A 16,093-nucleotide genomic window follows, 5' to 3' on the forward strand; every position below is an offset into this window, starting at 1 on the left:
TTACCCCGTCTTCGTCCTCCCGTCGCTTATCGTCGCCTTTTGCGTTTCCGCTCGCTATTTGTCATCCCTTTTTTCGTACGCTCATTTCGCCCGCTGCCTTCAGCTCAACCGTCTCCCTAACCCTTTCCTCGAGAGCTTTCTCCCGTACGTTCGTCCTTCTGTCCGTCGACGTCCCCGTATATTTGGAGCATTTCGGCAAGTCATCGTCGTTATGTACGGCGCGCACCAACGCTATCCCGCAGCTACATAAATATAGCTCGCCGTTTCTTGATACGGCGGCCACACGTGACACCCGGGAGCTGCATTTTTAGATCCGGCCGATGTTCCAAACGCAATCCGATTTTATTTTCCGAAATAAACTTTACAACCCTAGATCGGCTATGAGTATCTCGAATAAATTTATTATGACGTACGTCGTTCATTAATTAATTATTGAAACGTTTTTAAAAGTTTCTATTTACGTCGTCTCGTGTCATTATATTAATTAATATGTTTCAGCACTTTCCGTAAAGTGCTTTGAGCGTATTTCAATTGTTCTTAATTCTAATGGAATTGATTAGAAAAACGCTATTGAACGTAACTTGATAAATTTTTTTATACAAAGAGAAAGACGAAGATTTAGTTGTAAGCCAACCGTCCAAATATGGATGATATTGGCAGTCACGCGAGCTCCTATAAACCAGCCGGTCTTTAATAGCCTAACAGGACTTTGAACTAAATGAGCCTCGCGCAACACGCATGGACCAAAGCCTCGGAAGCTGGGATCTCGCGTGGTGCAATTACACGTAATCGCGCAAATGCGTCTCTTCTTATCGTCATCGCAGTGGTGGTGCCGTGTACGATGACCGGGATCGATCGCTTGTCCCGGGAACTAGCGTCTACTATGACGTCATTCTACGTCACCGGTTTCCCGAGGGAAGCGCGGGGGGTGGGAGCGGGTGCGAGCGTCGTTTTCCTGGGTTCTTTTTTTTCCTCGCGCGTTAACGCAGAGCATGGCGCGGATGCAGCCGGCAGCGAAAGCAGAGCAACTCGAGACGTCTGACGCTACGGAGCGACGTGTTTATTTCCTCGTGCCTGCGTAGCCAAGAGTACGCTATCCGAATAGACGGAACGGAAGCACTCCTCGCCCTCTTTGAAAAATTGCAGCGCTGTTATAATAGCGCCGTTAGGCCGCCCTTTAACGTTGACAGGTCGCTCGAAAATACCGGTCGCGGTGCCGAGATTTCCGCTCCGATTCCGCTGCCAGCGCATGCCCACGCGTCAGCAGCATGCATATACTCAGATGATTCACCTGTATAGCGAAGACCCTCGTGGCTCATCGCGGCGGGAAGGGTGTCCACGGTCGAGATGACTCTTTCCCATGGTGCGGCCAAGACCTAGGGCACGCTTCGTCGACGGCAAACGTTTACGTTCCTCCTTCTCGTCTCCCCTTTCGCCTCGCGTAACTCCGCACTGTGTCGGCGAACTCGTGAGCGCAATAACGCGACGCGACGTCACCCATGCACGAACACCATGCACCCTCCTCTCTTGATTCCCTGTGTCTCCCCTTCACCTCGCTCGGCAGCGCGTTGCTTTCGATCTCGCGCATGCCTCTCTTCCTCAGGAATCTGTCGACATCGTCGAGAGGAACCGGAGCCGATCTGTGAATTCAAAATATTTTGTAAGACAGTTCTGAAGCCATTTTCCAACGTCAAGACTTGAACTTTTCAGTGTTATAGAATTTTATTTTTTATTTATTGTATCTTTTTAGTATATCTAGCTATTTATTACGATAAACTGTTCTTTCACACGTGAGGAGACCTTTCGCGATGTACAAGTTTTACGTATAAGTTCCCGGAATAATAACGCGTTATGCGGTCGCGACACAGATGGACGTATTGTCTGTGTATCCCGCCTAATCATACTAGACGGTTAATTAATCCCGTCTCCTAAGCCCTGCGATATTATTATTAGACGACGCGACGGCGATGTGCGATACGAAACGGGATTCCGATGGCACGCCGCTTCGAGAGTCGAGGAAACGTGAAGACACGCCGATTCATCGGGATTAACGCGGTTTGGAAATTAATCAGGAATCGCAGGGACCTCGTTAGCTTGAGAAAATTACGCGTCAAAGAAAGCAACGTCATAAAGGATTTCTTTAAGTAAGATACAATTTCAAGCGCGAAGTGTATGTATATTCATAACTTTGAATTACTGAAAGGAAGGAAATATGTGCTTTAATATGTAGAATGCCAACAAAATTGCATTTAATTACCTGTGACGAGTCGACTAATTTGACGAAGTAAATCTGGAAAGGTTATCAGCGATGCGTGTAATAAAAGACGTGTGCCGTGTCCACAAGGAAAGAAACGGGTGGGAAGACGCTTATCAACCTCTTATCGGACACGTATGTTATACGAACAATGTGACGCCGATGTATGCATACGAAAGCGCGCGATTTTGCAGCGACACTTGATTCACAGATTTCACGGGACGAACAACCGTTTCGCAAACTGTTAAATGATTTTTTTCGGCTAACAGGCTGGCAAATTTTTAGTGACTTTACTCGCGGCCAATCAGCGCCATCGAATAAATTCGCCGTACGTCATACTTAAAGTTGGTACTCGGACGGCCTTAAACGCGAAAACGTAAAGAAGGTTTCGTAAATGAAGTTTGGATTTATGAGTTTCGGAATGTTTCTAGTTAGATTAACTCGCGAAGATGCGCGCAGTAGTGTCGGCTCGGCAGTTGAACTCTTTTAAAAATCGCGCAATCGTGGCGTCGAAAGCTGACGCTTAGCGATCGAAGCTCTTAGAAGCCTTTTCCGAATTCGAAGAGAGAGAGAGCATTTCCTTACGACATCGTCGCGACCATTCGATCTACGAGGAAAGGGGTTGAAGGGGTACGAGGACGAGTCGTGCGACGGATGCCAACGAGATAAATCCGGGTAAGGGGAGACGATGGCGGGAGCCTCCATTACGTGCACAAGCTCGAGCAACTGAGGGAGAGCGTGCGAGGGCGGGCGGCGGAGCGAGAGCGACCGTGTGTGCATCGGCGGGACGCGCGAGTGTGTGTGTGTGTGTGTGTGAGTGAGGGAGGCCGTACGCGGCGGGAATCGTCCCTCTCCGTAGTACTACACGGGACGCCGCGCGAACAGTATGCTTAACGTCTTCCGATCCCGTCCGGTCACGGCTTCGACGTCGCGCCGTTGACCGTCACGCTCGCTCGCGGGTGTGCCAAGTGCGTCGTGCCGCGTCAAGTTACCGCGGAAGAGGCAACCGGGACGCGAAAGCGCGCGCTACGTCACGCCTCGCTTTCTCGTGTTTACGTTCGTCGTTCGCCGCGTGCAGGCGCGCGTCCGTCCGTGCTTAAGTTATCGATGAGATTTGAACTTGGAACGGGCGGAGGGGAGTACTGAACGAGCACTCGGAGGATCGTGAAGGAGTTCTCACCGCACGGCGCGAGCCGAAGACCCCGAGTTATTGGCGGGAGACGTAGAAGGGAGAGGCGGCCGAAGTCGCGGCGGTGGCGAGCCGGTCGGTCGCCGTCACAGGTCCTCGGCAGGTTTCGGCAATTGTCGTTGCAGCGCCCGAGCCTCGCTACGACGCGGCGCACGAAAAATTACAAGGGTTAGTTGACCCGGCGCGCTGTTGCGTCACGTTCGTTTCTCGTTTACGCGGTCGCGAGTGCCGCGATTGCTCGCGTGGGAAACATTCGCCGTGTGCGCGACTTGATCGATGCAACTGCGTGGGCTGGGCGACGCGTGTGATAAATATCATCCCTCGACGGTACCGTACGCGTCCCGAAAATCTGAGCAACGTCGAGGCGCGAGCGGGTGGCGACGTGTGTGTGCGTGTGCGTGTGCAACGTGCTTCTCGAAAGGCCGGTGTGGTGATGGAAAGTGCACGACTACGTGTCGGCGAGCACGTGTGACGTCGAGCTACTCGAGGGCGGCACGCTGCGCCCCAAAAGAGAGGTTAGATACGTCTCGTCGATCGCGCGGAACGCCGTGGAAACGTCTACGACTGAGCGGCAACTTCGCGCCCTTTCAGTCCAGTCTGTGTCTCGCGAGCCGGGAAGGGGAGGGCGATTGTACTAGGAACAGATCGCGCGCCAATTCCGCCCGAGTGATCTCAGGCCGCGCGTCTCGAGTCGAGTTCCGGCTGCGTCGTAAACAACGTCGGTGCAATGACCAGGCGGCCGCCAAGTCCTCTTCTCCCAGCTGCTTCCAGTAGTAACGCGTAGTAGAGCGTGCGATATCCGAACCCCAGCGCGTTTCGTTGGCAGCATTGCGCAATCTTACGCGGCCGCGAATACATCGCCGGTCGAAAAATGTAAGCGTTTTTTTGTTTTTGGCGTTGCAAAACTCCGACCTGTCCTGGTTTTGTTTCCGTAATTGGCTATCGATTAACCTGACGCGCGCCACCCCGGAATTGAATATCGCGGACTGTTCAACCGTTGACATCACGCTCTCGGCTTTCGTTCTTTTTTTTTTTTTCTCTCTCGTTGCTTTTTTCTACGATCAACAGGAGGCACGAGGGCGGGCGAGGGGGAGAAGGAAGAGACGTAATATCCCGCGCGCGCATTCAATCAAGGTCGCGGACGCGAGGAGAAATCGTAATTGCGACAGACGCGTGTGTGACGCAGTGCCTTTGCTTTCCGTGGGTCGCGAGAAGCGGGTCCGGTTTTCGGGAATACCTCGCCGTTCGTCGCACATGTCGGCTCCTAGTCTCTTAGGCACGTGCAAGAACGCGCCCCGATTACCTCCTTTATGCGCGTGTGTCGCGTTCACGACGGTGAGTTCTCGGCTTTAGGTCGCGCGCATGCCTTTTTCCTCGTTGCGTATTTTCTGTTACTCGGCATTTTTTTTTTCTTTTTTTTTCCTTTCTCATTTACATTCGGCGTAACAGTCTAGAGGTATTTACGCAGCATTAAATCCGGAAAGACGGCCAGAAACATCGCAGCCGCGTCTTCTTTCTCCATCAAAAGTGAGCCACGCGCATCTCTCTCGAACTTTCGCGATCGGTTTATTGTGATTCTAACCGTCCGACTTGGCGAGAGGTGGCCGGCGTCGTCGCGAGACGCGTCCGAATCGACCCCGTCGACAAGAACTCGCGCTTGGTCGACCATTTAGACTCCCCCCTGCCTCCCCCTCTGTTCTTTCCTCCACCGGGCTCGTAAGATTCGAAGAAGGCGAACATAAACACTGCGAACTAACCGACCAGTCGTCACTGTGTTTACATTTTTTTTTTTACGTCCCGAGCGCTTCGAGTGTTGCATCGCCCGTGCTTGTTGTGTTCACGATTTCGTTTCTCGTTCGCATAATATTTCAATTGGCCTCCCACAACTCGCGAAGCGATCGCGTATTATTTTTCAATTTTTTTCGAAGTATAATTGCAAACATCGACGATGCTCTTCCGTTCAATCCCGACGTATTACTTTCGCCCGCTTTCCATATGCATCGCAGTTCGTCGTATCTTAGTTTAATCGTTAAATCAGTCGAGTCTCGATATTCGCGACGCAATAGAGCAACCGTCTGCGACTGGTCTCCTCGCCTTGGACTTTTTTCTTTTCTTTTATCACCGCGAGATCACCGTTCGTGTTTCAATTCCCCCGAACTCGTCACTGAAATGTGCAAATATTACTAATAGCTAATCATTTTATCTAATCTACAATTTCTGATAGTAATGGTGATTCAACGTCGCTGTCTAATATAGAGGAACAAAATCGAGCGCTGCGTTTTACTTCGTTTCGTTTCGCGATCAAGACTCAAATTCGATTAGAGATCGGAAAGATAGGCCGAGATCGGCTCTCGAATCCTCTTCGACGGAAAGAAACATGCGCGCGAACGCGCTCGCTAAACGACTCGGATGACAAAAAACTCGCGATATCGCTCGGCGCGGTGAAGGAACGTCCTCGTTTCGTGTCAATCGTGTGTGAACTAGTGCGAGAAAAACTCAGCGAGAACGACTATTTCGTCGCGGAACATCGTCGCCCGTCCGGCGCAACATGGATTACCAGCGGCTGCTGTCCAACAACAACAATTATCCCACGCATCACCGTGAGTACCTCGACTATACCTTGCCTTCACTCGCCACATGGCGTGATAATTCTCAACCCTAGCACACCCACCCAAGACATCGTTCCCGTTGTTCGGTCGCCTCTCTCGGGAGAGAAAAGAAAAGGAAAATAACGTTAATTATCTCACATTCGGATGATCGGCAAGAAGGCTGTATAACGAGCTAGCCCGGTTAAAAAAAAGAACGTTATCTCAAAGCACGGCGCCTTCGAGAGCGCGCGCTTCTATCTTTTTTTTTTTCTTTTTTCTTTTTATCGTCGTGTTTTCAATCTCAATTAGCGTCGGTACTTCTTCTTATCGCGCATTCTTCGTGTGACGCAGTGCCGGCGACGCCGGCATGGGAGAAACGGTGTCCTACGTGCAAACTGGAATGCGTAGATGCGCGCTTTATTCTAGCACCGACAAATGGTGCCATTCGTGGGCGTCGTCAAGTGACGTAAACATCCAGCGAGAGAGAAGTCGATGACGCGTCGCGACGCTCTTTCGGTTTATTTTTCACTGTAGGAGGCATTTGTATGCGGAGCGTTCTTTAGATTTTGATGACGTCTGTTTTCCCTTTTTGGCTTCAAAACGTTATATTTTTTTGCCGCGAGAGAATATTTCCTGCGCAAATTTTTGTGCAAGTGTTATATTTTCTTTTTTCCCTTGCTTTAAAGTACGTAAAGAAAAATTTAAATTGTGATTTTATTTTTAGTTTAAAATGGGTAAAGAGTATTTTTTTTTTTTTGAAAATTTAAATTCTAAACTACGTGTTTAATTTCGTACATTTTTATTTCACGATGTTAAAAATTTTATTTGTTATCGAATTGAATCATCAAAATCTAGACGAGGAATTTAAAACAAATATCTTTTTCGCTTGGTGAGAAGCTCGGTCGTAGGTTTCTCGTATTTCAAATTCGGATTATCGAGGTGCCACCGTAAGATTTGCTGGTACAGGTGGACCACGATGTTTCGAAAAGTGAGAAAAACTCTTTCGCCTGTGTAAGAAAAAAAATAATCGACACGTCGATATCGTTCGCTTCAATAATATTAGTTAGATCTGATGTTGAGGCGTAATAAACTCGTTGATTAACTTACGTAAAATATGTATATACTTAAAATGAAATTAACAATTTAAATAGCAGTTAATATAGAATATTTGAAAATACAAATGATAATCGATTTCAGGCTTGGAAACCATTTCAACGATACGATACATTTTTATTATTTGAAGTATTTTTTTTAATATTAATTAATATATTTAAATGTGTATTTTATCTCTAATATCATTGATGTACTTGACACTCTTTGATCCTGTAAACGATTTTTCCTACTAAACCTATACGTATGTATATTTGATACTTCGAAGCCACGTGGCGTAATTTACTTGTAGTTTCGATTTATTATTACTATTTCACTCGAATTTGTTCTCGTTGTTTTTTTTTTAAATTACTTCATAATAATTAACTAAGTATGTAACAAAGATTTAGCTCTATTTTGACTTTCGATCCACTTGTTATATATTTATTGTTCCTGTTACTGATTTGCATAGTTTATTTTCTATACGACTCGTATAAACGCACAGAAATTGAAATAGGTTTGAAAATAAAAAATTGCGATGCGAATAGGTTGAATAATCGGGATCTCGCACTGTTTCTAGCGAGTAGTCGTATGTCTTGCGAGTATTAATTTATTTCAACTATTTCCACGTGGCAGCAGCCGCTTCAAGAATCAACGGGACATTTGACTGCGACCCCGAGATTCTTTTGGCGTCGTACGATTATAATTTGCTTTCTGCACACCGTACACTTTTCGCTTCGAGATTTCGACCGACCTGGGAAAGAATCGCGTGGCCGCGCTGGGATATCTCGGTTTCGAGAAAGGGTGGGTCGGAGAAAGAGAGGACGAGATCGTTCGTTGCGCAAAAAGCTCCTTGTGATATATTCCATGGTGGTCCTTGAGCTGGCTTTCGCAACGATGGGATCTCCCATTATAACGTTGAGATATCTTCTTAACGAAGATCGGTGCGTTCTTGGTTAGCGGCTGGGCTTTTTACGTTTCTGCACAGAGCGCGATTCAATTCACGTAAGAGCGAGAGGCCGCGATCTGTATCTCATGCTCGTTTAATCATCCTTTTTGAACTGGAAAGATCGTCGCGCGCAAATATCGCGGTTGTCTGAAATCTAAATCTCCGGCTAGGATCGGGCACAGCTGGCTCTCTGGTCCGTTAATGCAGCTAAAAGGAATACGCGGATCCAAGTTTTCACGTAATACGTCCTTGAGGAACGTGAAACTCGTTTGTCAATGTGCGAGACAGAAGGCTGATAGATTCGCGGCGGTGAGAGCAGTGAGCGAGATGAGCGATCGCTCGGCTCGTTGCTGAAAAGTTGTTTCATCACGCCAAATTGCATCATTTCGGTCACAATGCCGTGGATAATAAAATCCATTTTGGCAAATTGGGGGATTTAGTTTTCGGCGGAGGCCAGGCCTCGCGAATACACTTGAAACGCTCGAAAACGCAATTTGCGCAGAGCCTTCGGGCATCTCGTGGACCGACCGACTTGTCTCCGGAAGCCGACAATACGCGCAGTTCGTAAAGCGAGAGGAGGATCAAGACCGTCGCGGCCTGAACGGATCGCTCCTTTTTTTTTCCCCCCTCCGCCTCTTCTTCCTCGCAATGGATAGTGGTCTTGGCGTGCGGCCAGTCGTCCTTGTTCGTTGCCAGAAGAGTATCGGCGACTCTGTTTTTTTGGAGGCGATTGTAAAAGCCCGTCGCATCCCCGGGATTAAATTGACTCTGTCTCGTAAATCCCTTACTCGATTATCAGACTACTACGTGATGCTGATGTAATTTTCGGCTGGTTGACGCTTCTCGTCTCTTTAATCTCTCATCCTCGAAGGTTTCCCCTGAACGATCGATAATCGCTGTCAATATCCCGAATGCGAGGACAGACTGTTTTTTCAATAGCAACAATTGCGACGTTGAACAAGACATTCGTACGTTCCGACTGTTTTTTTTTTTTTCTTTTTCTCTGCCGAGTAGTATCGGTGAAATGACGAGCGGCTTAATGAGCAACGTTAGTGGGTCAAACGAGCGAAATAACGAGCGATACGAGCCATCGCGATGCCAGGCACGCATTTACAAAGATCGGTGCAGCGGTGGTATAGAAAGGAAAGGAGAAGGAGATATTGCAGTCCGCGATCGATTGGCAATGATATCGAGTTATGGCTCGTGATTACACCTCTCGGACCGGACCATCACCCTTTATTTATGCAAGCCCGCGAGACGCATGTCTAAGTTATAATGCCGGATATCTTTATAATATTTCGCCGTAAAAAGGCAACAGCCCAGTCCTCGCGAAATACCAAGATGCATCTCGCCATCGCATGCTCCTTTCTTTTCCGTTTCAAAAATTTCAAACGTACAACAATTTGTTCTTTATGGAAAAATAACTAAGCTTAAACAGATTTTTTAAATCCAGTGCAAGTATTTATCTTGAATTATTTTTTATTTGTATCCGTATATCAATTTTTTTCTAATTTGTAGAATTTTGTGCATTTCAAAAACATGACGCCGGACGCGAGTTTTTTGAAAACATATTTTTCTCACAAATCGTAGTGTGTTATAAAAGAAATCAATGTATAAAGAATAGGTCATTTTTTTATTTAAGTTTTAAAAGTTTTATTTTGTTTTTATTTGCCAAATATGACATACTTATCGAGAAATATTTAAAAATCTATATTTCGTGCTATATGCGTGTATTATTTTTATATGAAATTATTAAAAGTATCAATTTCTTTCACGCCAAATTCGTAATTTGAAATTATCGAACGATTATCCTTCCAAATAATCTGCAGTTAATGCGCCGTCAAATTTCAGGCGATTATCATAATAACGTTGAGGAATTTTTCGAATGTAAAACCGAACGGAACGTTGAATATTGGATAAATATGAAATATTAATTGGCATTTGGTGCGATGTTTGTCGCGGGTGTTTGTTCTCGCAATCGGATGTTTACTGTCTGTAGCCATACAGTTTCTTTGCCACTACGGCATCGGAAGGAACAGAAACGTTGAAAATTTTACACGGACCGCGTGTGTGCAGAGAGCGTGAATCAGGGCAGCCGCCAAAACATGTTCGAGCTCGACCTAGTCAGCACGGCCTGCCTTGGTTCTTATCGATCCACCTTGCATAGGCCGTCTCTTCTCTTCCGAATATTTGCCCCGTCGCGATAATGGTGAGATGGACATTGCAAGTTCCGTTCATCGAATTCGAAGAGCCTCTCGATGCACGTCGTTTCATCTAAAATTCACATCAGGGCGCCTCGGTTAAGAGATTAGGATCTTAAAATTTTCAGGGAAACAAGGGAGCTCAGTTTGTCACGTAATTATCGTCTTGTTGTCACTATAAAAATTCTTGTTGCGTCAGAAATTCCCTACTCGTGATAATGCTTTTCTCATCGTTTTCTTCACTTTTACGAATTTTTTTTTCTTTCGTAACGAGAGGAAATGAAAAATTTTTATACATTCTCGTTTGTAATAGTACAATGTTGTGGTTTGTCGAGATCCTCCTTCGATTGTTAGTCTCTTTCAGGTAGACAAAATCGTGCGATAAACGATAAATGATCGAGATAGGTGCGAGAGACAAGTTTCTCCCCATTATTACCGGTGATTTTTCTTAGTGCGACTGCACACGTTCCGGTCGGTGCCTATGCAACGACCAGGTTTCGTCATCGTGGCAGGTAGATGCTCGCATATCACGTAGCATATGAACGTGGCTGGAAGAAACGTCGTGGGCGGGATGTTGAAGTATCTAAAGCATCTTTTGCGGTATCCGTAAAGTAACGCAGTTATCGTCCACGATCGAAACAATGATGTGTTTTTCTTGGCCGATACGAATATTTAGAAATCAAAGAAAATTAAAAAACCGTGAGAAGCAAATAGTTTTTGCAGAGTTTCAAATTTACAAATATTTTATTACATCGAAATTATTCTACTTTGATAAGGTTTGAAAAAAGAAAAAACAATTATGAAGGAATTATGTTTAATAAGGAAGAATAAAAATGTATGATAATTTACGGGTATTATTTTTGTATCTATTGTCTCGCACTCGAAGATAAAATCATGGTCGCGGTTGCTAAATATGCATATGTGACAATCGGTAGATTGTTACAAGTAGTAAAATGATGGAACGGGATAATACAGTTATGTTAGTAGGTAAAGACGCGTAGTAGGCCAAGGTTGTGGTTGCAATTGTGAAACTTGCAAACTGCGTCACATTATGTAATATAAAAATTACATTACATGTTATATAATGCATTACGTGACTTTTTAGTACATTTTTAGAATTTTATTATCATGCAGCTTGGGCTTTTTAAAAAAAAAATAAAAATAAAAATAAAAATTTACTTTAAAATTACATCACACATCTCTGAAATAAAACGCAAGTAGACAAACAGAAATATGAAACAACCCGTATTTTTTTCAATATGGAAGTTAATTAATATTTTAATTCAATACAAATTTATTATTAGCTTGCAATGGCAGATGATGCTACGTAGGTTCGTTAATGTTATCCGGAAATGTTGCACAGACGCAACTGCAACGGCGACACTCAACGTTATGCGCTTTGCGCATTTACGTACCGCATACCGAGCGATTGCGGGTTAATTAATTGCCGCAATAAACGGTCAACGTGGCCCGCTAATTCGAGAGCATGCCCTCGCACTCGGTGTTATCGTTCCACTGATTAGACGTACTCTCGCCGGTTCTCTCGTACTCCGCGATAGAAATTTTTTCTCCATACGCAAAATGCAGAGTACAAGTTAGATTTGTCTTTTAAATTATTCTTACCACTAGTAAGCTTTTATTGACAATTTCATTATTATCTTGGAATATCAATTTGAAAATAATTATTTATTTAACTATAATTGCATACACATTATAAGAAGAAAAGTTTTAATAAGACGAAAGAACTTGTCGATCTGAGAAATATTATTTTCAAAATTTACGATAGTAACAGGAATAATTAGCAGGCATATTTATTTTGTAAAAAGTAATTTTTAGTTTATCCGTTTATTTTAAAAACATTGATTCGATCAAAATTAAGGCTCTTTAAAATAGTCAAGCGTGCACAGTAATATAAGTGAATACGTTTGCATTCTTAATCATTATCAGCGGTAATTAAAATATTTTAAAGTAGTTTGTAAAGCATTTCTTATCTTTACGTGATAATACAGTCAAATGTTATCTGCAATTTTAAGCAGTTTTAGCGAAATTTGTAAACTTAGAACTACATTCGACTTCTTTACCTAATCGATATAAAATAATATCCGATAAATTTCTTTGTATTAAAATTTAGAGACTAAAAAAATTATTTTTATTTAAAAGTTTATAAAAATCATCTTCTAGTATATTTGTTTAACTTCCACTTTCTCTCTCTTTATTTATTAATCGGTTTTAAAGTAAGTATAACAGTAGATATTTTAGTTTGCTAAAATTATGACAGGAAAAATTTTATTAATTAAATGAGAAAAGCAAAAATGTTTTGACTATCGTTCGTGCAAAATTTTGCTCGATAAAAAACTCATAACTGTATTAAAAAAATTTAGTTTGTGTTATTCTGCTATCGATCGTTACGTCACGAGCGAATTTGACGAACACGTGTCTGACGTCGTTGGCATTTATGAATATACATGTGGACTTTCGTTGCTGTTGTATTCTTATAACTTGAAACATGGTACAGATAAACGATTATTACGACGCTATTTAACTCTTCAAGGTGTTTTTACAACGGTGACGACTAGGGTGATGACTTTTGTGTGCTCGAGCTAGCCGGAGAATTCTTCGATTACATTGTGAACACGTATTGAACGAATAAATGGAGGGAAAATAAATCTGTAAAGGGACTCCACGCAAAGATAAATCAATTAAGAAATGTTTCAGGAAAAGCTAACTAAGAATCTTTAAATTAATTATTTTATTTCAAGTAAATGCTGTTATTTAAAATTATCAAAATAAAATTCGTAATTCTTGTCACATTTTCAACATTGAATGATCCAAAGAAATCTTTCTTTTATACGTAAAATAAATTAAAAATAATTAAAGTGAATTGGAAATACAATAGAATTAAAACAGATAGAAATTCATTAATGTAATATCGGTATCTCTGTTTCGAAATATTCGACTGTCTAAAGGTTTACAATTTGATACGTCGTCTGTAGTCTCTGGCCGATGATAACGATCTCTCAGATTTTTACTGGTTTCCCTTTGTTAAATGTTTTTCGAGATTATTCTCCGACTCCACGACGATCAATGTATTATTGCTTCTAAGGAAAAAAAAACGAGAAAAGGCAACGCGAGTAAATTTGCGCATGGCCTTCAGGATGTGTAAATATCCGCGCTTCAGCTATTCTTCACGTAGAAACGCGATTTACGGATTACAACATATAAGCGCGATCTTCAATGGCCACGTTTGCACTTGCATTTAGGCCGCGCGACCTATGCTTTCCTTTCTGTCTAAATTCTTTAAGTCTTTTTATGTAAACATCCGACAGACGATCCGATCTGGTTTTCTATTTTAATGATTTGATCGAAAATAGAATATCTGCTTTTTGGCGCAAACACATGATCGCGCGTGTCGCGGCTTGAAAGCTTATTCTTGCTCATAAAAAATCGTCAACTCGAATGAGCGTCGATTGAGTATGACTTCGTAAATTTTTAGAGTTAAAACTTGAGTGCAAGCAGGCTGGTGATTAGATTTACTTTGGGTCACGGTATAGGTCCGGCCACAATCAGGTCGCGGGTCGCAAACGTAGCCAGTGTTGCAGCACTCGGTTACCTTATCACTTCGTCTTGACATTTCGGTACGCGGTTCGCTGTTATTTGACAGAAAGAACGCCCGGGAGTCGGCGCGATTTAACAGCACGACGTCACATTTTGCTCTTAATGTTTCAACACTTTACTTTTTCCTCCTATGTGTCTCTGGAGACGAGATGGGGCCACGTTCACTCATCGATAATGTAGTGGCTCCATCCCGATCATGTGAATCCTGTGAAGCCCAAGTTGTAAAATAGATTTCTAGTACAGTGGGCTCGTTTTTGTGCCTCTTTGCAGCATATTTATATGGTAGATTTAGCCTTTTTAATGGGCTGATATTTTGTGCAATTTTTTTCTTTTCTTTTACCTCTATGTAGTCTTTTTTTCTTTCATTTGTTGACCGCGACATGTTGTGCCAATCTCTCTCTAGCATATCTTTGGGCCCTTACAGATTGGTTCCCGAAGATGTGCTCCTGCCTCGACGGTAGCTCAACGCTGCCGAGTAATCGACCCGGAAGCTATGAACGGCTTGGTTCCCATCTCACGATCGTCGAACTTAACAGTACGATACGAGGGCATCGAAGAAACGATCAAGTTTTGATCGACAACGAAAGACAGGTACGTGGTACTTGAAGCATTTTGTTCGTAAATAATTTCACATTTTCACGATTAACATGTACTTATAAAAGTCGAGAAAATAAATGTAAAATAAATTTCAATATTGCATTTAATTCATATAAATGGAATTTTAATGCACATTACAATGAAAAATGGATAGAAATACGATTCATAATTGAAATAAAATATATTTAACGTATTTAATAAAATTTCTGCCGCATATGTTGCTTTTATAAAATAAAAATTTATTGCTACTAATTTATTAATTTACATAAATAATGTTATTTAATTTATTACGTAGAAAATGCGAACAAAAAGTATTCGTAATACATTTTACGACTCATAGAAATAAATTAACTAGGAAAGATTTATAATTGCAAAGTAATCTATTTTGGTGTATTCTAATTAATGCAAGTGGACTGCATTCAATTCAATTCGTTTTTATGCACATAGTTCAATGTATAATATCTTTTTAATGTTTATTTAATTAGGAAGAGTTGCGGTTTTACAACAGCGATCACTCTTATACAACTGTGGTCGTGGAGAAAAATCTGCGAACGATCGATCTCTGCGAGCTGCTCAAAATCAAGAGGAACACGGTCGGCGCAGCTTGGTCAATAATTGAGACGTGGCCGAAACTTGGAATCGGTACGTGACGTTATAAACATGATAACGAAACATATCGCAGTTGCATGATATTGCTTATTACATAGGCTTTCGCGATTATTGGAAGTGAATCTATACATTCCCTTAGATTTCTCGGGAAGTGGTTATCAGTCAATAAGCATGTCTTCCGCAATAAGCATTCCTCGTCATCCTAATATGGGTGTAGTTATATAGATACGTTATTGACTGGCTTTTAAAACAATTGTTTCCTAATGCGGGAGTAGTTATGTAGATACGTTATCGACTAGCTCTTAAAACAATTGTTCTCATTTACGCGATTGCTCACTGGAACGTTATTTGCATAATTACATATTAATGATATATATTTTTTTTTTGCAATACGAATAATTTTTACGTTCAATAATCTATACGCATAATTTTATATATATATCGCCGGAAAATGCATACGCGTGCATTTCGAAGATCTACAAGTGCAATAAACGTTATTTCAGACGTAATAATAGACGGAATTTTTGGCATTAACTGGTTAATTCGATATTCGAGTTGTTATCGGATTTCACGATAACACGGGCGGAGACAAATGTTTGAATAGGGAAATGAAAAAAGTCGACGGGGAGTATTTTCGTGCATTACTGTGCGCGAGAGAGATGTTTAGGAGCTCGGCGACAAGTAGCTCGCGGATAAAAATATTAGTGGACACGTAAGAGAGGCGAGTAATTAGTTAAAAGTTCGAGGCCGAGTCGAAGTGACGCAACAACTCTTTCTAATACATCGGGAAAACTTTGGTCGTCTAAATTTTCTCTACGGCATTGACTCGGAACGAGATCGGAAATAACGTGTGCACGGTGAGGGGGGGGGGAAGGAGAGAAGGGGAGATCGGAGAGGCCGTAAAGACGGCACAGAGCTCTATAATGCAGCCGAGAATCAATAGCGGGCGAAACCTCCAGGAGGTTGTGCAGGTCAGAGACGCGACTCGCGGCTGTCTCCGCA

At 42.8% G+C, this 16,093-nt stretch overlaps 1 protein-coding gene across 7 annotated transcripts in view; it reads left to right on the top strand.

Annotated features, from left to right (window-relative positions):
* The window catches only part of LOC139113585 (growth factor receptor-bound protein 14), a 232,492-nt gene that overhangs the window by 57,410 nt on the left and 158,989 nt on the right, over positions 1-16,093 (top strand). For 5 of the 7 annotated variants that reach the window (XM_070674820.1, XM_070674816.1, XM_070674817.1 and 2 more), the window contains 2 exons: positions 14,310-14,476; positions 14,968-15,124. In XM_070674820.1, the coding sequence (XP_070530921.1) occupies positions 14,310-14,476; positions 14,968-15,124 (324 nt within the window). The other 2 variants (XM_070674821.1, XM_070674822.1) reach the window with 2 other exon arrangements.

Source organism: Cardiocondyla obscurior, linkage group LG03 (assembly GCF_019399895.1).
Source record: "Cardiocondyla obscurior isolate alpha-2009 linkage group LG03, Cobs3.1, whole genome shotgun sequence".
NCBI lineage: Eukaryota > Metazoa > Arthropoda > Insecta > Hymenoptera > Formicidae > Cardiocondyla > Cardiocondyla obscurior.